This window comes from Empidonax traillii, unplaced genomic scaffold, assembly GCF_003031625.1.
Source record: "Empidonax traillii isolate 1590-97213 ecotype Southwest subspecies unplaced genomic scaffold, ASM303162v1 scaffold1325:size547790, whole genome shotgun sequence".
Lineage (NCBI taxonomy): Eukaryota > Metazoa > Chordata > Aves > Passeriformes > Tyrannidae > Empidonax > Empidonax traillii.
Window position 1 is genome coordinate 356,289 of NW_020956518.1, and position 22,193 is coordinate 378,481.

At 41.5% G+C, this 22,193-nt stretch overlaps 1 protein-coding gene across 1 annotated transcript in view; it reads right to left on the reverse strand.

Moving 5' to 3' along the window:
- Positions 1-226: 226 nt before the first annotated feature.
- Positions 227-22,193, reverse strand: part of LOC114069649 (elastase-1-like) — a 26,045-nt gene continuing 4,078 nt past the window's right edge. Inside the window, exons 2-10 of the mRNA XM_027906589.1 lie at positions 17,061-17,113; positions 5,200-5,300; positions 4,932-5,039; positions 4,282-4,288; positions 3,632-3,752; positions 2,884-3,020; positions 2,612-2,757; positions 979-1,128; positions 227-253 (exon numbers count right to left, since the gene is read on the reverse strand). Of these exons, the coding sequence (XP_027762390.1) occupies positions 227-253; positions 979-1,128; positions 2,612-2,757; positions 2,884-3,020; positions 3,632-3,752; positions 4,282-4,288; positions 4,932-5,039; positions 5,200-5,300; positions 17,061-17,113 (850 nt within the window). The remainder of the gene's footprint in view (positions 254-978; positions 1,129-2,611; positions 2,758-2,883; positions 3,021-3,631; positions 3,753-4,281; positions 4,289-4,931; positions 5,040-5,199; positions 5,301-17,060; positions 17,114-22,193) is intronic.

Sequence of the window (22,193 nt, forward strand, 5' to 3'; positions counted from 1 at the left end):
CACCATCACTGGAGTATTCACTGGAGTCTCCTGCCCTGCTGGCCTGGTCTGAGCTGTGCCTAAGGCTGAGTAAACACAGCAATGGTTGCAGTCACTGAGACTTTATTACCCCATTAGCCACACCTTGCTGTTAATAGCCCAGAGATGCAGAAGGGATGAGAGGAGGGTTAATGAGCAGAGATACTTCATTCTTATCTGTTATATTCATGCACCAGTCAATCCGTCTCTAGAACCCCCCATTATTCTCCATAGTCTGGAAAACAAAAAAGAGATTAATTCAGCAGAGAGCCAGAATAAGGCATATCTCTATCCCAGGTAAAGCTCTGAAGAAGGGTTTGCTCCCAGCTGGCCCAGGAGATTGCTCTAAAAATCTGTTCCCGCACAAAATGGTTTATGGACCACAGTAACCTCCCCCTTCCTCACACTGATTTAAAATACCTCTCCCCACCTTTCTTTCCAGCAGGAGTCATAGTTTGCCGCTGCATTTCCACAAAACCATCCCCTGTGCCTGGGATACAGCTGCTCCTTGTGCCCATCATTATTTCTGGGAGCAAAGAGCTCGTTGTTCACTCCCAAACATAAAGCCGAGGGTGGACAGTGCAGCACTGCAGGACTTGCATTTGCAGAGATACTTTATGTTTGCTGCATTTCCCATTCAGCTGAATCTTTCCATGGTTTCCTGCAGCAAGGTTTTGTCTGGGTGAATAGTGATGATAATTTTTTGGACACAGAGCCTGGCTTGAATTTTGTCCATGGTCCTCAGCAGAGCGTTTGCAGCTCCAAGGCAGCAGCTCCTTCCTTGCTATTGTTTGATTACACCAAAAGTAACATCAAATATCCTGACTTTAGACCTCTCCAGATTTCCCAGCTTGACCCCTAATGGTCTAATGAATGAAAGGCTCCAAGGCTGCTCCCCTGGCAACCCCTTGCTTTCACAGGAGATGCACCAGGTTACCTCACAGACATTAAGCAACTTACACTGTAGATCCAGTCCACATAGGCTGACACTCGAGTGAAGACTGTTGGTTTCTGGTAGGTATTACAGTAGGGCACCAACCCAAAACTGACGATCCCATGGACTTCCCAGTGATCATCTTTGTAGCAGTTGAGAGGGCCCCCAGAATCCCCCTGGATCAGAGGAAGGAAAGGAGCATATTAAGGCAAATTTTCTGAGCAGCTGGAAGACTGGGTAGGATTAAGGAGCATGGAAATAAACGTGAAAACAAACATGAAAATATAAATTTGTGCTGCTTTCTTTTCCAAGGGCTGACTGGTCCCCAGCAGTGTGAGAGCAGAGGCTGCCCAGCACCTCCCAATATGCTGCAGAATTCAGCCCCTCTATGTATCATCTCAGTCCTCATGCACATATACACACTTACATATACACACCCCCCCCCCCCCCCAGGATGGGCTGAAACCCTAATTTACCACCACTGCAAATTTAGTGACTGTGAACAAATGGTCCAGGGCACAGTCCATAAAACTCAGTCCTTTCCCACAAGGTCCACCTGCCCAGCATCTCTGTTAAAAAATCAGTGCACTCTCCAGTTATAAGGGACCAGGGAGAAGGGAAATGCTGTTCCCCTTGTTTTTCGGAAACAGGTATATTCAAAGAGTCCCAGGAATTTAAAGTGGTGAAATAGAAAGGAACTCAAATTAAAATATATGAGAAGATAAAGGCTTTTGCTTGGCTCAGGACCTGGTTTTTAGCAGGGTTCTGCCATAATTAAACCTCACCAAAAAAAAAATCCAAAACACTAAATATCTACAGACTTGTAATTACCTTATACCTATAATTGACTATGCATAACTGTTTAACCTGTTTTATTTCTAGATGTGTCTCTATTATATTCATATATTTACATAACCAAACATATTATGTATTTGTCCACAATTTTTTAAGGGCTCTGCATGGTGGCTCTTACCAGAAGCCACCTCTGCAGCAAAGAGAATACAGGCAGAGGTAACAGATATTCCCTGCCTTCATGTGCCAAACCTCCTTGCCTTGATGCTGGGGCCAGCTGGAACTCCTGGGATAATGAGAACCTCACAGCATCTTCCTTTCCCACCCAACCTGAGCCAGATAGTGCAGTTGGACATGGCCAAAACTTGCAGCAAATTCTGCTGTCCATGCAAACAGAGTGGAAGGGGAGGGAAGGATGGACAAGCAGAGGGAAGCACTGCCTGGCCTGCACAGAGCACTGCACAGAGGTGCAATGTGACAGCAGTGTTGGAGGAGTGGACTGACTTCCCCACAGCTTCACCCTTTGGGTGAGGCAGAGGCAACTGCCGAAGTTATAACCTAGTCCTCAGGATCTGGTCAATGGGACATGCTGCTGGAAGACAGGGCAAACATCCCCTCCAAAATCAGAGGGGAAAGGCACACCCTGAGGATGTGGAGGTTTTCCCTCTGCTGTGATGGAGGAATGTGGAGTAGGTCTGATTTGGAAGATATTCAGCAGAAATCATCAAGGGGGCCAGGATTTGAAGGAGAGCTATTGCAGGTGGAGAAATGGCAAAAACAGGTTCTGAGTGAAGGAACAGCAAGGCCAGAGAGGTAGGAAAAAAACAGAGAGGAGTTTAAAAATCCTTCGATAATAACAGCTCTTACACTGCATCCAGCCTTCACTCCGTCTCCACCTGCACAGAGCATGGTGTCCTTCGCCTGGGATCCCCACCAGTCATCCTGAGAGCAGATCTCGTGGTCAACCACTGGCAGCATCACCTCCTGCAGCCTGTCTGCGCTGCCACCCCCCGCTAGCAGGGAAATGGGGAGACGATGGTCCAGGAGCTCCAGGAGTTGAGGAAGGAAGCTTTACCTGCACAGTGCTCCATCTGGAATTAGGGGGGGACTCTCAGCACTCCTGCTTCCCCCTTACTTACCACTAACCACCCCCCAGCCGGTGACATAACAGGGGTAGTTATTGGGCAGAATTTCTCCTCTGCGTGGAAGGACTCCCAGCTCGACAAACCCGTTGGCACTGGCAGGAGACTCGAGGCGCAGCAGGGCGATGTCGTAGCTGAAACAGGGTAGAGGGGAAAGATTCCTCGCTGAAAATCCCGAATTAGTAGTAAACCAGGCATCCTGGCATGATGCACCTTGCAAATACGATTAATTATTCCTTGTAGATATCACAGGCAACAGGAAAATAGGAGCAATTGAGGGAGAAGAGGCCGTGGTACAGACTGATAAAGGGCTAATATCCCTCGAAAGCCTCCTGCTGGTTTGGAGCTCTCCAACCTCTGAGTGAATTTTGGTCCATCCTGGGAGGACAGGCATGTCTCTGAGGGGTGACTTAGGACAGTCCTTCAGCGTTTCCTTGCTGGCTTCCCCTCATCAGGTGCACCCCTGAATCTGCTGTGCATCCAAGATCCATCCATTTTTTTCCAAGATGGGGAAAAGAGACACATCTCTTCCCCATCTTGGGCAAAACAGGACTGAGGTCATCCACACAGGCACAATGGAACACCTCCAAGAGAGGAAGCCACTTGGGAAATCTCCCTTGCACAATCTTTCAGTGCTTCCCACAAATCCAGTCTCGCTGGGAGTTAGATTGAATGCACACACAAATGCTAGTGGGACAGGATACTGAATATCATTCAAACATTCAACATTACTCAAAATAATTACCCATTGGCAATGTCATTGGGGTTCCAGCCATTGTGAATGAAGATTGCATCCACATCCACGTAGTACTCGGTGCCATCCACCTCCAGGAGGTTGTGCTCACCCAGAGCTACACGGTAGGATGCTCCTGGGGGCCTGAAAACCAATCACAGAATAATTAATGTGAAAACTACTGCCCACCAAGTGCTTTGCAGTGTAAATCCTTCCACCAGTGCAATAATTTCCAAAGCACCTTCCATCAAAGGATTTTCGATGGACTGTAGCTAAATTTGTTGTGAGCAAGTCTAGAGAAGGGCAACAAAGCTGGTGAAGGGTCTGGAGCACAAGTCTGATGAGGAGCAGCTGAGGGAGCTGGGAGTGTTTAGCCTGGAAAAAAAGGAGGCTTAGAGGGGACATTATTGCTCTCTACAGATGAGAGTTGGTCTCTCTTCCAAGTAACTAGTGACAGAATGAGAGGAAACAGCCTCAAGCTGCACCAGGGGAGGATTAGGTTGTATACTGGGAAAAATTTCTCCACTGAATGGGTTGTCAGGCATTGGAACAGGCTGTCCAGGGAAGTGGTGGACTCATAACCCCTGGAGGGATTTAAAGGATACTTAGATGTGGCACTTCACGACCTGGTTTAGTGCTGGGCTTGGCAGTGTTGGTTTAACAACTGGACTCAATGATTTTAGATGATTTTTCCAACCTAAATTATGATTCTATGATTCTAAATGGAACCAGGAACACGCTGCCTGCAGTCTGCTGGCAAAGTAAGTGAAGGTGCAGCATCAGCTGACACAGTGCTGAGCTTGGCCTTGAACGAGAAGGTTCTTTCTGCATCTCTGTATCTTTCTGAAACAGAGTGCGAAGGAGCAGCTTGTTACACTTCATTGGTGTTACAGCTTGTTGGTGTCCTGCCGCACTGCTGAGGTGGTGCATGTCAGACATGCTGCAGAGCATGTTGTACAGCACAGCTCAGGTGCCAGTAAATGTGCCTTTTGTTCCTTCTTTCCATCTCTGTGCAGGTTTCTCGGGATGCAAACCCACTGGAAATGCTCACAGCCATGCAAATGCACCTCTTCGTATGCAAATCAGCAATCAGCTTGATTTCCACTCCCAGGAAGTCAGCAATTACGATATAAAATCAAGGCTAAGGCAATGAGAGTTTTCCAGTTCCCTTGATTAAGTGAGCAGCGAGATGTCCAGCTGTGCAAGGCACGGAACCAGTGGGGAGCTCAGGGGATGAGAAGGATCTGGCTCCCTTCTGCAGCAAGAACGAGGAGCAGAACAGGAGTTTTAACACTTTTCATCCTACTCACACGCTGAGGCAATGGGCTGCAGTCATGACCCACTTGCTGCTGATAAGGGTTCCACCACAAATGTGAGCATAGTACCCCGGGTCGTTGGGGTAGGCAATCTGAAGTGATACCTGGAGGAAACATCAACATGTTTTACACCTAAGACATGCCCCTGCAGAAATAGTGTGTGTGTGGCTTTGGGCAGCAGAAGCTATCCTTTTCTCATTGTTGTGCTTGGCTTTATTTTCAAATATAAGGCTTTCTCTGAAGTATAAGACACACCAGTATTACCTGCCACTTCCAGCTGTTTGGTTGGGCTTCATGGCCTCCAATTACTCGCCCTGTCAGCACATCCTGAAGAGTGTCCCTCAGGGGGCTTCCAGGGATTGCCCCTAACACACAAAAAAAAGGAGAACAGCTTTTGCTGTGGACTCCTAAAGAGCATCAGTCATCCCAGCCAGTCAAGTCTGAAAGATGGAGTGACTGAGACCTGCACGTGGTGACACTGTGATCAATCTCCATTCTGGAGGCTTCTTGAAAGCCTCCATGGTTGAAAACTGCCAGAAATAGACCTTAAGATACAAAGCTCTCATATAAACTGACTCATTCCCCATACTCCAACCCCACCCTGCTGCACCAACATAAATTCTCTTTCCTATGGGGTGTAGGTTTCCCCTCCCTCTGAGAACTTCCAGATCTTTCTCATGGAAATAATGCTCCTGCAAAAGAAGAAAACCCTGCCACATCAGGGTTTGCCCTAGCACAATAACTGCAGAGAAAAAAAAAATTATATGTTCTAATGTACATCACTTAAAGGTTGAGAGGTTCACCCTTCCCAGATCAAATAAATTGCATCTTACCCAGGCAACTCAGAAGAACCAGAAACCGAAGCATCTTTAAAAAAGTGGTCACAATTTTCCCAAGAAAATGTCTTTTTATACTAAAATATCTGGTACGAAGCTGTGTCAAAATTTGGGATCAATACAACTTATCGATACTCGTGACTCACTAAACTGACCAAAAATGTTCTCTGTGTGGAAAAAACCCAAACTGCTCAAGGTAGAGCCCAAGGTTACACAAACAAGTCCACACTGCATGGTTCCCACAGGACCATGAAACAGGAAAAAAAAAAAAGAATAAAAAAAAAAGAAAAAAGAGAAATTTTGAGTGCTCTCAGATCACTTCAAAAACAGGAAAAAGTGAGGGGGGTTCAGCCTAGGCTGGACATGTTAAACTGATCTTGTCTGGACACACAAAGCCTTTTTTAGGATCCTTTTCTGCTCCTTCCTCCATTTGGAATGAGCCTGGATCCATCCTCTTTGCACCCTCCCTTTGGGTATTTATGCACTTTGATGAGATCCTTCCCTTCTCCAGGCTGATCAGTTCTAGATCTCTGGTCTTTCCTTGTGGGAGCAGTGCTTCAGTTCCCTCCTCATCTGTGTGGCGCTCTGCTGGAAAAGACAGCATGGGTCACCCACCCAGGTATGCTGGTAGAATCTACTCCCCATGGAAAAGACACTGTAGGATCAGGACTTTTTCCCCTATCATTCCTCTTCAACAAATCCTCTTTATTTTACTGGAAGCCATAAAAAATTCAGTGCGATGTTTCAGCACTGAGACTTTATTTTAAAGTCATTGAACACATTTTCGCCTTTACATCACAGATCATTGTTAGCTTCCCGTTAGTTTTGGCTAAGGAGGTCAGAAAGTGGCCTCCTACCTAAGGAGTCTCTTCCCTCACTTTCACTACGTTCATCATCCTTAGATGTTAGTCTGGGCCAACTCACTCATTTTTTTTAATCGCCAATTTATTTTTCTAAAGGCTTTATGAGTTCCATACATAAGATGTTGTTTAAGAATGCAGTTGTTTCTTCTCCTTTTGGACACTGGGGCATTTGGCTTGAGCAATTGCTTGTCCGTGATCTGCCCTCTGCAGCCATGAACACAGTATCGTGCTCATTGTGCAGCTTTGATGTGGGGCTGGGTTCTAATGCTCAAAGGAGAAATAAATTCCACTGAGGATGAAGAATTACAGCTGTTTTCAGAATTCCTCCACTCCAGGCATTGTTTCAGTGTAGGGCTCTTAAGGGATTGCCTGAGTTTCCCTCTGTGTTCTACATATGTGCTTGTGGAAGTGGTTGACCTACAGGACATATGTGAATGGAGAGAGGGGAGTGCAAGCACTGGGACTGGGAAGTTGTTCCATATACAAGCACTTGCCAGGGTGAAAAGGTTTGAATTTATGAGTTAGGACTTCAACTGCAGCAGGAGGAAATGAAAAAATACTGAGATTTGTGTTAATGGCAATGAGAAGCTTGATTAATGGAAGTTGTCCTTGCCTGTGGCAGGGGGTTTGGAACCAGATCATCTTTAAGTTCCCTTTCAAACCAAACCATTCTGTGATTCTATGATTAGTTTTGGTATCTCAGCATTACCACGGACCTCCAGCTGTGAAGCTTGGCTGGAGATACTGAAGTCTAAAGGGGACACTCAAAACAGAACATCTCAGCTACTGCTAAAGCTCAGCAGCCCATAACCCTCCAGGGGCTATCAAATTAGTTTCAGAACATGAGGAGTCCTGGAATCGGAGCCCAAAACTCTTCCTCTTTGAAGGAGAATCTCGAGGCATAGCCATCTCAGGGTTTCTCGCACGTGCAGGCAAAAAGGGATTTCGGTGCTCCAAGTCTTTACCCTCAAACAAGATGAGGAATCTTAGAGAATCAGAGAACCTCCTGAGCTGGAAGGGACCCACAAGGATCATCACATCCAACTCCACCACCACAAAGCCAACTCAAGTGGCCCTGTTTGTGTCCAAATGGCAAAACTCTTCTATCTCTAACCCAGAGAGGTCTCATCCATGGAACATGGGGTCTTTTCCGTACTGGTTTTCCAAATCATGTGTAAAAGTTGCTACAAAAACCATGGGCTGGTGCAAACCGGTGTTATGCCAGAGTGTGCTAACAGTTATCTGTACAAAAAAAAGAGGGACAGTGTCTAAGTTGGTGGTTCAGCACTGTTTAGTTAAATGGTGCTCTGACATTGTTTATTTAATTAGTGATCTAGAACTGTTTAATTAGTGTATAGCCTTTACGTCCTTGTTCTCAGAGGATCTGAATTAAATATTGGGATGACAGCAGCATTTTCTGGGTGTGTAGGTTATTTTCAGAATGATGGGAAGCACAAGGGATGTTGTGAGTGGTAGGATGGATGGTGGGGAAAGATTCCAGGACTGTACAAGAAAATAAGGACATTTGGGTGGACTTGATGAGATCTGTTGGGAGTTACTGAGCACAAAGATGAGGATCATCCTTCAGGGAGGCTCTAAAGCCCAAACTAAATTCCAGATGCTGGGAGGGTTCACTGTGCGTGTTTGCTTTATGCCTGCTCTGCTCTTACATTCCTTTCCTAACCTATAAATATTCCTAGCTTATCATCATCTGGAAATAAGTTAGGACAACATAAGTGGAAATACTTCTGCTATAAAAGAAAAAAAAGTCTGTGGGTATACTATCCTGAAACCATCATTAAAACCTTGACCTAAAGCACAGGTCTTAATAAATGTACTACTGAGGTCTTATTCCTCACTAAATGAGGATAACCAATCGATGAGGATAAAGGAACAAATTACATCCTTCTTTTCGCTGTTGAGCTAGGTAAGAATGATGTGAAAATGCTAATTTGTCAGACCACACTGTTTACATCCTGATGAATATCTTTGAAGGCTCGTGTAAAAAGTATCCAACTCAACAGAAATTTTTAGAAAGGAGGAAATATAAAACCAGTAAGTGCGAAAACTTCACGTTGCAGCACTGGCAATGAAAAGTGGCATAAGGTAATGCCAGTATAATCACTCTAATGATAAAAATGTTTACTAAATTTAAAGTCAGTCTCACAAAATACACACAGTTACCCCATATTTACTGATGTTTCACAGGATGATGTTTGATGGAAAGGGCAATTAATTTTAAAGGGGATTAGAAATAAAAGGGAAAGGGATAAACAAAAATCAGGGACACAAAGGGACAAGGGATAAGTAGGGTGATAATGAAGGGCAAAAGTCTCCAGATCATAACTGATGGCCCACTGGGGAACTACAGGCTGAGCTTTGGAGGGAGCTCACCTGGATGGTGCTACTGATAAGAAAGGAAAAAGGTGAACTTCATATTCACAGGGTATTCACAGGGGCTGTGCAGGACAAGTGCTTGGACTTGATCTTAGAGGCCTTTTCCAACCCTAATGATTCCATGATTCTATGACTAGGCGGCAAGTAGGAGATCATACAGCAGGTCCAAGGGCCCAGAGTCCCACTGAGGGCATGTCAGACTGGGCAGGAGAAATCCCAGGTCCTGAAACCTGCTGGAGATGACAGGTCTTATAATGTCCCTATCACAGACCACTGCATATGAAGGTCTTACTGCTTTTATTTAAAACCTTTCTGCACCACCTGGGGAGGTAAAGGATAAACTGCTTCAGTACATGCTTTATTTGAAGAATAAACCAGCACATAAGGATCAGTGAATGGGCAGGTGAGCAAAAACTAGCAACCCATTTTTTTTCCTCATTCATCAACACCTGACAACATCCAGTTCACTTTTGCTGATTGTTGGAGTTGAATTCTGGCCTTGACATTTTGTTTTAAGTATCACACGGACTTGGGTCATTGTCGAAATAACTTGAATGCTTTCCTTCCAAGAAAACAAAAAAAATTTGAGAACTTTCCAGCCTAAAGGGGCTACAAGAGAGCTGAACAGGGACTTTTGACGGGGGCATGGAGTGATGGGATAGTAGAGAATGGCTTCAAACTGACAGAGGGAAAGTTTAGATTAGATATTTAGGAAGAAATTCTTCCCTGTGAGGGTAGTGAGGCCCTCGTACAGGTTGTTCAGAGAAGCTGTGGCTGTCCCATCCCTGGAAGTGTCCAAGGCCAGGTTGGATGGGGCTTGGAGCAGCATGGGCTAGTGGAAGGTGTCCCTGCCCATGGCAGGGTGCTGGAATGACCTGACCTTTAGGGTCCCTTCCAACCCAAACCTTCCAAATCCAAACCATTTTCTATGAAAATATAGAACAAAAGAATTACCTCGATTTCTCTTCATATATTAGTGATCATATTGTATCACTGTTGTACTACAAAAGGTTATGCAAAACCAAACAGGTTGTTAAAAGATTGTGAGATAACCCTCAGTTCTGCCTTTTAGAGTAAGCCCCCAGCACAGCACTAAAAGCCACTGAACATATACCTTTATCGTTTTATCTTGTCCTACAGACAGGTTTCCAGGATCTCATAATACAGATGAATTTAAATATTAAATCTTCATATTAGGGCAAAATAGTATTGACAAACCAGGTGGAATAGACAAATCAAAATTATCATAATTAAAACCACTGTATAAGCTTTTTAGTTTGTCTCAGGGCAGAAGATACAAAAAGAAAAGCATCTCCCCTAGTACAAGCAGTGATACAATTTTCAGGAATAACGTGTCACAGCTGGGTGCTGTCAATGTGGCAATGTTTCCTCGCTGCAGTAGAAGAATTTGGGTCATTTGACTCCTAATTATCCAAAACGCTGCTCATTAAAACAAGGTCAAAGGGCTCCTTTAAGTAGCAAAGCTTGTTACCTGCTTTAATGTGTTTAGTGATTGATGATTAATTTTGAGAATTCATAAAGCTCCCTTAAAATCATTGAGTGTACATATGTGTGCAGGGAAAGCTTGTAATGAAATATTTTGTTGGATCAAGACCAGAATGCTCAGCCAGTTGTAATTGCAAACTGTTATTTCCCAATATTGATCTGACTACATTGAAAAATCTTAGGGAAGGAGCAAAACATCAACAATTCAAATTACTTAAGGACAACACAGAACTGAAAGAAAAATCTTGAGAAATAGTGTCCCATTTATTTACTTTTAACAGCAGAGTAGCTTGATCTTGCTCCACATTCTGCAGAACATTCAGTCCATAACTCAGTCTCCTGTGTCAGTGTTCTAAGAAACCATTGTGCTAGAAAGCAGTTTACTGAAATCCACAGTTTTCATAACACTTAAGAGTTATGGGTATGATTTTTCTACAAGTAAATAAAGTGCATGCTTTAGAAAAATTAGACTGTGGAATTTTATAAACACTGGTACTCCTAGTTTCACTGAAATCAATGGAAAATTTTAGTATTAATGACATCAGAATCTTGCCTACTGTGCTTACTGGAAAAGTTTACTTTGACCTTAAGTAAAGAGGAAAAAGCACAAGATTAACAGTCTACGTTCTGTCTCTTAATCCTTACTCAACATGGAAAAAAAGCAGTAAAATATAATATATTTTAATATGTTTAATTATTTAATTTCAGTGCTTTTACTTTAAAGTAAAGAAGAAAATGCTATTCATTGTGGAGGAAAAAAATAGTTAAAAAAACAAAGCAGGAGTCTATTTGCAATTTGTAAAAGGAAGGAATGTGCATGAAAAGATCTAAAGACCCTTTCACCTATTTTTCTTGTAATTTTTACAAGTATACTGAGAGCTTTTTCTACATCACATCTGTCTGTAGTAGCCATTACACAGTATTTCTGTAATGTCTTTAGCTGATTTGGGCCCTCTTGAAAACCAGGACAAAACTCCTTTAATATTTTTTTCCACTGCTCTTACACCCTGTTGCACCTCTTTGTTCTATTTGTCTAAATTACTGCGACATCAAATTCTCCATGGCATTTCCTAGGTTCTCAAGTAGTGACTAATATAAAGCAGTATGCAATTTTGTCTATAAATTCTAACTACCCCACGTGTAAACAGGGCAGTTACACATTTGTTTTTCTAAGTATCTCATAAGTCACACTGTTTCCCAGACTTGAAATTTTTCACCTTTTAAACTGCTACTAGTTGCATATCTCTTGTATAGCTAATGTTATCCTTCTCCAGGCCTGGCAAGCATGGAGGTTTTTAGAAGTGCTGCATTTTCCTTTGTTTTTAAAAATGACAAGATGTTAAAAAAAGAAGAATGGTTAGATATTAATTATCTATACCTATTTCTAAGTGGGTTGTCAGTATGTACATTTGTGCTTTTCCTGCATGCATATTCATGCACTGAAGACTGACAAATTTATATCTTAGGGAAATTTATATGCACAGGGTAACAACTTTAAGGTGCCCTCCTTTATTCTTCTTCCTTTCTTCTTTCTCGTGTAATTCATGCTGATGTAAAAAGAAAGGCACACACCCTAAAATACCTGTTTCTCTCAACATCAGAATTTCTGGAAAGAGGAAAAAGAAGGAAAAAGGCTCGTTGTTCTCAAAGCAGTGAATGCAGGAATAGACATAAAAACATATCTCAAAGAACACAATTTGAGCTGATTTCAGGAGACTCAACATAAAAGGCAGAAAAAAAGGCTGAGTGTCTCCACTTGTGGATGTGGAGGTGGTGGCTAGAGTATTCTCAGCTGGTTTGGTGGAGATGCCCATCAGTTCAGTGTGTTTGCAGTGCCTCATGTTCCACCCAAACCAACAACAGCCCCTGAGAAGACAGCAGCTGAAGAACACCTGTACCTGGATGCACAGAGAAGCTATTTTTGACTGAGGATCAGAATTTCTCCTGCTGAGAAGCTGCAGGTGTGCTCTTATCCAGAAGGACAACCAACATCAGCGCTTTAAACAGGGACAGCAGAGACTGGGGTGGCACTTCTGGCCTGAAATGAGCATGAGAAGAGCTGGAAGGAAAGACAGGGCTCTTGGACTCACTGGGAGCCCACAGACTAGACGAAGGTCCTTGGACAGACTAGGGCCATATGAATCCCTACTGGCAAACCCCACCTAGTGAGGGTTGTGAGTGCACCAGCAAGTGCTGCAACTCTGCCCCCACAGCCTTGGGTGCTCAGCTGCCTGTGTTCAGGGTCAGCTCTAATATAGTGGAGCTATGGCCTTGGATCAGATTGCTCTAGAAACTGCTATGTTGGAGGAAATGATAAATAAGAAGGAAAAAAAAAAACCTGAAAAGCCTCATCTCAGTCTCTACCCTTTGGACCTGCTGCTCAGAATGGCTTAGGATTCAGTTCCCTATCCCTTCTTCCCCCACTTCCCATTTCATGGTCATTAGCTTTAAATTAGCACTTTCACTGGCATGTTTGGAGCTCTTGGCAAGTAAATCACTTGCTGATAAACTTGATGCTAAGTGCTTGCTGGTAAAGAAGATGGGAGCCTTGAAGAATCTTATCTATTGATACTACAGCACTGATACTACACCTGTCACTACATATGGCTGATGATCTTCTCCAGGTAGGGCTTTGAGATATTCCCAGGCATGAAAAACTTTGAGCTTTCAGATCACTGGGATGAACCTTCCAACCAGGCAAGGAGTTGACAGTGAATATTAAACAGTGCAGCGAAGACGTTTTGCCAGTGACAAATAAAACCCTGAACTTTCTCCAGCAGTGACAACTGATGAAGGGATCAGGAGAGCTGGTACACTGACCAACTCCGTGCTTTGCCTCTTCAATATCACCAAACCCAAGTCAAAGTCAGAACTCCAGAGGTTTAGCTGGCTCAAAGGAAAATTTTCCACATGTATCTTCAGATCCAGAGCTCCTTCTACACCAAGAACTAAACTGCACCAGAGGTTAGGGCTTGGCATTCCTTTCTGCTGTCTGTATTGTGAAACTGTTTACACAGTTCCTGGTGTGGTTTTGCCCCATGTGAGCCACCACAGTCCCAGACAATACTTGGTAACATTTTAGTGCATAATTTAGGCCAGAAACAATTCAAACAGTCAATTGGGTTGCACACAAATGGGTCTAGAGATGAAAGAGTTTAACCACATGGATGTGAGATATGTCTTGCCAGCTGGACCCAGGAATAAATCATGAGTACCACCCATTTGATTTACTAATAGAATGATTTTTTTTTCATGATCTGAAACTCCATCCAGCTGCCTCTTTTGTAAGCCTGTTGCTGATGCAAAGTGAAGCAATTAATCTTTTCACCCTCAGTATGAGCAATATCACCTTTTTGAAAAGTCTGGATGCTGCAAAGCAGTTGGGCAGCAGAGCTCTCTACTGGCTGTTGTTCTGACTTGTGGTTAAACAAATAAAATTTAACCTGTGCAACTCCAGGTATGATGCTAAACACCTACAGGTGTGGAGTAACAGACCTGACAGCATTTCACTGAACATGTGCTAATGAAGAAAGATGGGAATGGAAAGGAAAGACAAGATGGCTTTGACATCTCAAGCAAATCCTCAAAATGCTTGTTTTGGTGCTAATGGCCATGCCAAGGTGCTCAAGCACAAAGCACGGTGGTACTGTCAGTACTGGCCACTTCTAATAGATTCATGCTGTTCTTGAAGAGCTCACGGTGACTGAAGAGGAGAGAACATTGTGAGCTTTAAAGGAGTTGAGGCGGCAGTGGCACATTGTTCCGTCCCTGGAGAATAAGAGGATAACTTGCTGGAAGTGGTGAATCAAATTAATCCTTTTCAAAGTGTAAGAATTTGGTTTAAGCATTGAAAAAGGACCCTACAAAAGGGTGCTGTACTTGACAATTAAATGAAAATGCACAGAAAAACTTCAAGACAGCATCCAACCTATGTTATGTATATAAGCCCTACAGAAGTAGTCTTGTATTTGGTAGAGACAAAAGCATTTCTCAGGAATGTGGTCTGATCCCAAACAATGGAAGGAGCGGCTAAGTTCACCAGAGTAGAAAAATCGCTTCCATGAGTTATAAACAGTCTGTCAGAAAAGTTGTGGTCATGTGGGGCATGAAGAGCCAAAGCCCAAGAGGATTTAGACAAATCTGAATCACACTGTTCATGACTCTCTGTCCCCAGTCACTGTCCTTTCCAACTTTGCCAAATTACCTCAGAGCTTGATCAGATTGTCCATGTGCCTATTTGGAAAGAGTGACCCATCTTCTTAGAGTCGAGTTTCCATATTTACCCATATAAAGTGCCATGAAAAAGAAGAGTCCTTTTAGAAAAAGTTAATTTGGAAATATTTGCATAATTGTACATCTTAAAAACTTATAAACTCCAAGTGTATGGATTTCTTCAGATAGACGCCTTTTTTTATAATATATCAATGGATGTACAGGTTTTCTCATACATATGCCATCCTTCATATGCCGTTTATAGCTGCACAGTTCTTACAGTTTTAACAGATCATGTGTTTGCCAGTTCTGATGCACAGATTAACGTAAAAAATAAACCATTTAAAAAAGAAACAAATCAGTCACCAAACACATAAACTATGCCAAGGAAGAAGTTAGCCTTGGAGGAGAACGAGTTTGTTTACTTTTCCCCAAGTACCACAACTCTTACTTTGAATCATGACTGCTTAAATACCTTGTTTCTGATTGCACGCTTAGACAAGGAGTGCTTCTGCAACTAATGAAGCACTTTTGCTAGGCATTAAATAAACGTGCACTCTGTCAATGGCATGTGTTGCTGGAAAGCTGCCAGTTCAGATCTCTCTCTGGGACACAGATGCCTGCACTTCTCCAAACTTCTCCCTTAAATCTCCAGATTGATGCTCCCTGAAATCGTAGCAAACCCCTGAGCTCTACTCAATGCACAAAGCTCGCTTTGTTGAGCAGCAAGCAAGAGAATATGTGGGTTGTGCCAGATATTGGCTGTGCTGTTTAACACCATCCACAAAGAGGCACCTGCACTACGGTGATGATGGCAAATAAAATGGAGAGCAATACTGATAAAGAACAGCATTTCCTTTAACAACCCTGCTCTGGAAGGAACCAGCCCTTTGAGGGCTGGCAGCCAGCTGGCAAGGATAATTTGTCACAGGAGCACACAGCATTAGGGCATTGGCTTGTGGGCTCTCCAGTTACAGGTATTTACATAGCTCAGGAGTGATGATCAGCTGTGCCAAGGGTAATGTTACAGACACGGCTGAGCTGCTCTAACAGCTTGTTGCTACAAAAAGAAGTGACTTGTTATCACTCCGTTCCTGGCACCAAATTCTTCACTTGCCTTGAGCTCTGGAACTTTTCTTCACACATGGTAAAACGATTTGATTCGCTAACACCAGAGAAAATATATTCCTATTTTTGCTGGTTGTTTCTCTGTTGGTTTGGAAAGCTGAATCAGGCAGGTGCAGAACTGGATGATTTTCAGGCTCTGTGCAAAGAGGCAGGTGAGACCATGTGGTAAGAAGCAAGACTGGGGAAGAGTACGACCTTCCCATTTCAGCACAGCGAGTTCCTGAGGGGCTTTGAACTTATAAATAGCTCAGAAGTAAAAAATATTGCACATCTAAATAATGATCATTTTATTGTTAGTTTCATTCAGTGCTGCAAACACAGTTCTGTGCAGGCTGAAAGATCTGTGACAAATCCTCTCTATTGTGTCTTCACACACATCCCAGCCACCTTCACCTATAAAGACCTACTCTGGAGCAAACATTAAGAAATCAGTAAAGATGTAAACAGACTCCAGCTACAAACAATTCTGGTTACAAACTGAGCCTTAAAGCAGTCACACAGACTGCACGGAGGTTTTGCTCTGAAAATCCAAAATCCACAAATACTCTTCTGCATGCCTTTACCAGCAGAGGAGTCCTTTGAAGCAGTTACAGCCAGATTCCAAAAATTATTGTTTACTCATAACTTCAAAGAAAAATGTAGTTTTATTAAGGTTAACATGTTTTCTCAGCAAAACAACTCATCTTTCTGAGGCTGAATAGTTACACAAAAATTATAAAGCAATAAACTACATTTTATCTCTATCTTACAATAACTCAGATGATTTCGAATCTGGAAAAATTTAAATATTGACTTAAATCGTTAAGACTTCTTTTTTGTTTTGGTTTGTGTCTGTAATTAATCAAATACAGCAATAGTGCTTATCTCTTGGGAAAAGGGTAAGATTTTTTAAAAGAAATAACGGCAGAGCCACAGAACCAAAAGGAATTCACATGATGGTGGCATCTCCAGCTTCTAGAAGAAGAAAGCTCTTCCAAAACTGTCAGATCTATTCATACTCTAATGTTACACTGCAGAAATTCCGGTAAAATCCTGGATTTTACTCAAAAGAGGAAATTTCTTTTGGTTAAATTAAAAAAACAATTTTCACATGGTCATGAGGAAGTTCTTTAAAACTTGGAGTGAAAATCTGAATAAACAAAAAAACTTCGAGCTTATTTAATGTTATACACTTGTGATTTACCCACAACATTCTGGTAAAGGTTTATTGACTGTTCAGATTCCTGATCGTGACATCTGCCAAAAGCTTGTAAAAGTAAAAGGAGATTCACAAATAAAAAGTCCTACATATGAGCAGGCATTAAACAAGATTCCATTTTTTTTTTACTTGAAATACTATCAGAATACATAATAAAAGAATTAATACTATCCCAAAAGCATGTGGGACATTTCCACTTTCTAGGAAGAGCAAGTTCCAAACCCACTGTTGGGTGTCGTACAACGATCAGTGTCACCACTTTGGTGACAATTACTCACAAACCCCAAAGATTTCTTCTATGTGTATTGAATGAATATTCTTTTCTGTCCTACAAAGACTGAATTTAGAGGACACAGATCTCTGATTTTCATAATTTCTTTCCTTTACTCCTTTTCTATGGCTTTTTATGGAAAAACATTAGTGATGCCAGCCTACCTCATGAAGCAATTTCCTGATTAGTACTTTTATGTAAAAATAGTGAGCTGGTGTGTAGGCTGCGGAACAGTTATTCCATCTTGACAATCAATCATCCAAATTAAAATAAGCCAACTTCATTATTATCTGAGAAAATAAGAAGTAATTAAAAATGAAGTATTTAGATAACAATTGTAATAAGTATCAAGAGCCTCTTATTTTCTCTCTACTGAGTTCTATCATAGAAGACAGAAACAGAGCAAATCAATTTTTTCCAAAGCAATTTCAATCTACTTTTATAATTAAATCAAAGATAGATTTCCCCATTAGCACAACTATTGCAGTATCCGAGTAATTATGAATAATCAGCCGAGGACATTCCTTACTGATTTTTCTTGTGCATCATTAACTATCTGAAGTGACAGGGCTAACATAATTTCTGTCATGAATAAACAACTAGAGGAAATACGGAGGAAGTCAAGTACAAACAATAAGGAGGTGACCACTCTTTGAAAATCAGAGCAATCCTGGAAAACGTTCATAGCTGTTCTATTTAAATGAAGCTGCATGTGCTTGCAAGACATTAAAGCTTGTGACATGTTGCATATCATTAATTCTCAGTAAAAGCGTAAATTGAATTCATACCTAATTCAGTGCAATTTTCTGCCAGTTAATGGCCCTGAGAATCAAACATTCACAAATGTAAATGGGAGTTTTTCCAAACCAATACTTTATGGGCTTTAAGAACCATCTTTTGCTGCAAGTAGAAAACCATGCCTGACCAATTTTCCTTTTTGTTAAGTGTGACCTGATTTTTACATTTGTAATATGATGCTCTCTTCTGATGATTTACTGTATTACATATGAATTTTAAAATATTTTTCAATTTGATACATTTTTTAAAATAGATAAATAAGGACATAAGTGGCTAGTGTGGGTGGATTTTCTTTTTATGTTTGTATTCCTCTTCGGTTCTTACTCCATTTTAATGTGAGAAATGCAATTTAAGAATTCCCCCTGGTAATTTTATGGTCTTGAAAAAATAATAAATACTTCCTTTTCTATATTTTTTGAGGATGTGACACCAAAAGAACAATTACTCTCACCTTGTATATAGAAACTACGAATGAGAGGTTGATAGGGATTTTAAAAAATGCTGTCTTTATTATCTGTTGGATAGCTTTCAGTATCTTTTACATGGTCCTTCTGATCCTGGTGGTGCTGGACAATAATCAGTGCTGCCAGCTTCTGCTGAGGAGAAATTGAGCCTGGTTGCCCCAAAGGGTCATTTATCTGTGTTCTCTGTTGTATTTCAAAAACCTGCAGCAACAATGAAGAGTGTAAGGGGGATTCCTGAAAACGAAATTACAGTTGCAACAATTTCAGACAGTTTTTCAGAGCAGTTTCTTTCATGTCTATGTGTTGTTTGGGTATCCACTGAGGAGCAGACATCTGCCTCGAAATTGCCTTTTTCTGGTCCAAACCAGAGACCTCAGTTCACTGACTGGCTGGAGAGGAGCTCTGCAGAAAAGGATCTGAGAGTCCTGGTGAACAATAAATTGGACACGAGTCAGCAGTGAGCCCCTGCAGCAAATGAAGCCAGCCATGTGTTGGGCTGAATCAGCTGAAGTGCAGCCAGCAGGTCCAGGGAAGCAATTCCCCCCCTGCATCCAGCAGCTGTTACACTGCATCCCTGCAGTGCTCTGTCCAGTTCTGGGCTCCCCAGTGCAAGAAAAAAAAGTTCATGTACCGGAACAAGTCCATTAGAGGGGCTATGATAATAATACGGAGGCTGAAGCCTAAAGAGTTAATCAGCTCATACTCTTTAGAGTCCCTCGGGAGTGACTCATAGGCTTATAAAGGCTTTTAAGTCCCCCGGAGTATCTGACACATCGCAGGGCTGACAGTCTGACATGGGCCAGGGAAACCGGCTCTAGGCAGCCCCTGCTTGAGCAGGGCTGGGGTTGGACAAGGTGACCTCCAGTGTCTCTTGCAAGCTTGACTATTCTATGGGAGACCCACTCACTTCCAAAGCTTGGAGCTGACTGAATCCAGACACTATTCAAGTTATTTCAGCGTGCTGGTGACTGCACTACTGCCCCACTGCTGTCAACCCAGCTAAGCTGCTCCTGCATCCAGCAGCACGGCTTAAGTGCTGGAAGATTTCCAAGGGCTCTGTTTGTACAGGAAATACCTTTGCCTACCAACCCGAGCAGTTCTGATAGCACTGGCACACTGGTACAGTAATGGAGACAAAAGAATAAACTGCTCAGTCTCTGCAAGCCTCAGTAATAAGAAAGACTTTTAAACTTGACTACATTGAATTTAGTTGCGCTCTAGAGCTTTGGATACACCGAAACTCTCTTTACCAGTGGAGCATCAATATGTTATTTATATTCAATGAAAATTCTCTCTTGTAAATACAACAGGGAGCTCGAAACACACTAGCACAACAAAATCCACAAAATCCTGAGCCCTTGTCTCAGCCTGGCAGCTTTTAAATGTAGAAATATCTTTCTTTTTAAAAGATTCAATTCTTTACAGATTCTGAAGAGGTGATACTATTAACAAGGTGATGATCATTTAAATTGTTTATGTATGAGGCAAATATGAAAACATTGTCTTTTCACTGTTAGGGAGACAGCTGCTTTCAGAATTTCCATTTATGAGCATCTCGTGTACCTTCCAAGAAGTATAAATAAATATGACTGAAGGTCTTGACAGATTTACTAATCTTTGCCAGTGAAGTGGATTATACCACTGTGGCTAAGCTTTACCACCTGTTCCAGAAAGGCACAAGCATCATGTTATTTATGTGTAACAATCAACAATCTTGTTCAGGTTCTCAAGTACCCTGAGGCATCTCAGCTGCCACTGAAAACCTGTGTTTAGGCAAATTAATTAGGCCTGTAGGCACTATATGGAGATGTTAATGTTGACCTGACCACCCCAGTCAGCACCATTCCACCAAGGACAATGACACTGCCATCAAGTAGCTCCCAACTCATCAGCAAATTCACTTTGCTCAGAACAGATCAAGCAACAAAGGGCATCTTTTGAAGAAAGTTCAGCATCTTTAAAGGATTGAAAAAGATCCTTGTACACTGGACATGTAAAATCTTTAATAAAAGCTACAGCCAAGGATTGCCTGTTTTTCTCCACTGATTGAAAAAAAAGAGAAATCTACAACTAATTCAGCTGCAGCTTTTCAGACTGTATCTACATATCTAAATGTAGAACAGCACACATTTCACATTTACATAGGAACCTTTAGAAAAGACTGATATTGCAGGCAAGCTGTAATCGCTAAGCATAGAAAGAGCTTTGAAAATTAATCATTTAAGGCTTACAGTTCTCTGCAGAATCTACCAGTTCCACATTACATTGTTTTAGTTCTATTACCATGAATGATAAATGATATTTCTTTCAAAATTCAGTGTCTGCAAGAGCAAAAAGACCTCATAGAGATATCATTGTGTGGAAATGCCACAACACTGCACTATTTGTAGTGGCTTAAAGCACTTTAACAATCATAATATATTTCTTATGATCTGCCTGTTATTATGGTTTTAACCTTGCATTACCAATTAGCTGTTTTTTATAATTTACTGACTTTATTATAAAATTCCTCTTTTGACAAAGTATTTGAAAGAATGCCTAAAATACAGCTCTTAGACATTTAATAGCAATAATACAATCATATTTTCACTGTCTAATACACAATTAACAGAATAAAATTTAAAAAAGTAAGATTTCGAAAAGTATTTATTAAGAAACTTGACAACAATTTTCACCCACCAGTTATGGAGTAGCCAGTTTTCACGACATGAATGTGCCACCTTTGTTCAGTGTCACATGGGACCGGACAGTCTGTTTTAGGAAACTTTTTTGAATGCAACTGTTTCCTGTACAACACAACTAACGAGGAGCGGATAATCACAGAGAAAACACACAGGAAGAAGAGGCTGGAAAATCTTCTTGGACCTTATTGTTAGAAGGTCAGGATTTGCCTCTTAGTGGAACAGTCTGTAAGACCTGTTTAGAAAGCCTTTTAATTCCAGGCTCCTTGCCTCTGGCATATAACTACATCAAAGTCATTCCAAAGTTACAAACAAATGTAAGTAGACTTGATAAAGCAGTTTTACCTCAACCATTATTTTATTTTCCCACTGTAGAAAAAAAAACCCCAAAAACCAACAGTCTTGCTCATCAGAAAATGTTTTGGAGTAATGTAAATATATCCACTAAAAAAAAAAGAATAAAATTTAATTGTCCCAGATTTTATAGGAAACAAGAAATGGAATCTGAATAATTATAATCTGCACAGTATACATTAGGTTTTTGCATATTTATACGTTCTTTTATTTGGATAAAAATCTGATGATCTCATTTTACCTTTTTAATAGTGAGGACTTCTGCCTTGCTACGGATGAAATGCCATTGATGTACTCCCTCCCTAGATCCAGGAGACATTTCTAGCCTTTTGTCGAGTCCTTCATCGTTTTTATCCATTAGCCATTAAAACATTCCTGCAAAATACAATTCATTAGTCTCTATGTTATTCCTGCTTCTTTTATTTTCCAGCTTTAAACCACCTTCACCATCTAGAAATAAATATTCCAAGAAAAATGTGCTAAATGTGTTAAATTTTGAAAAGTCATGTAAAAGGAAAAGCAGTGAAATGAAAAAAACCTCCTAATACTG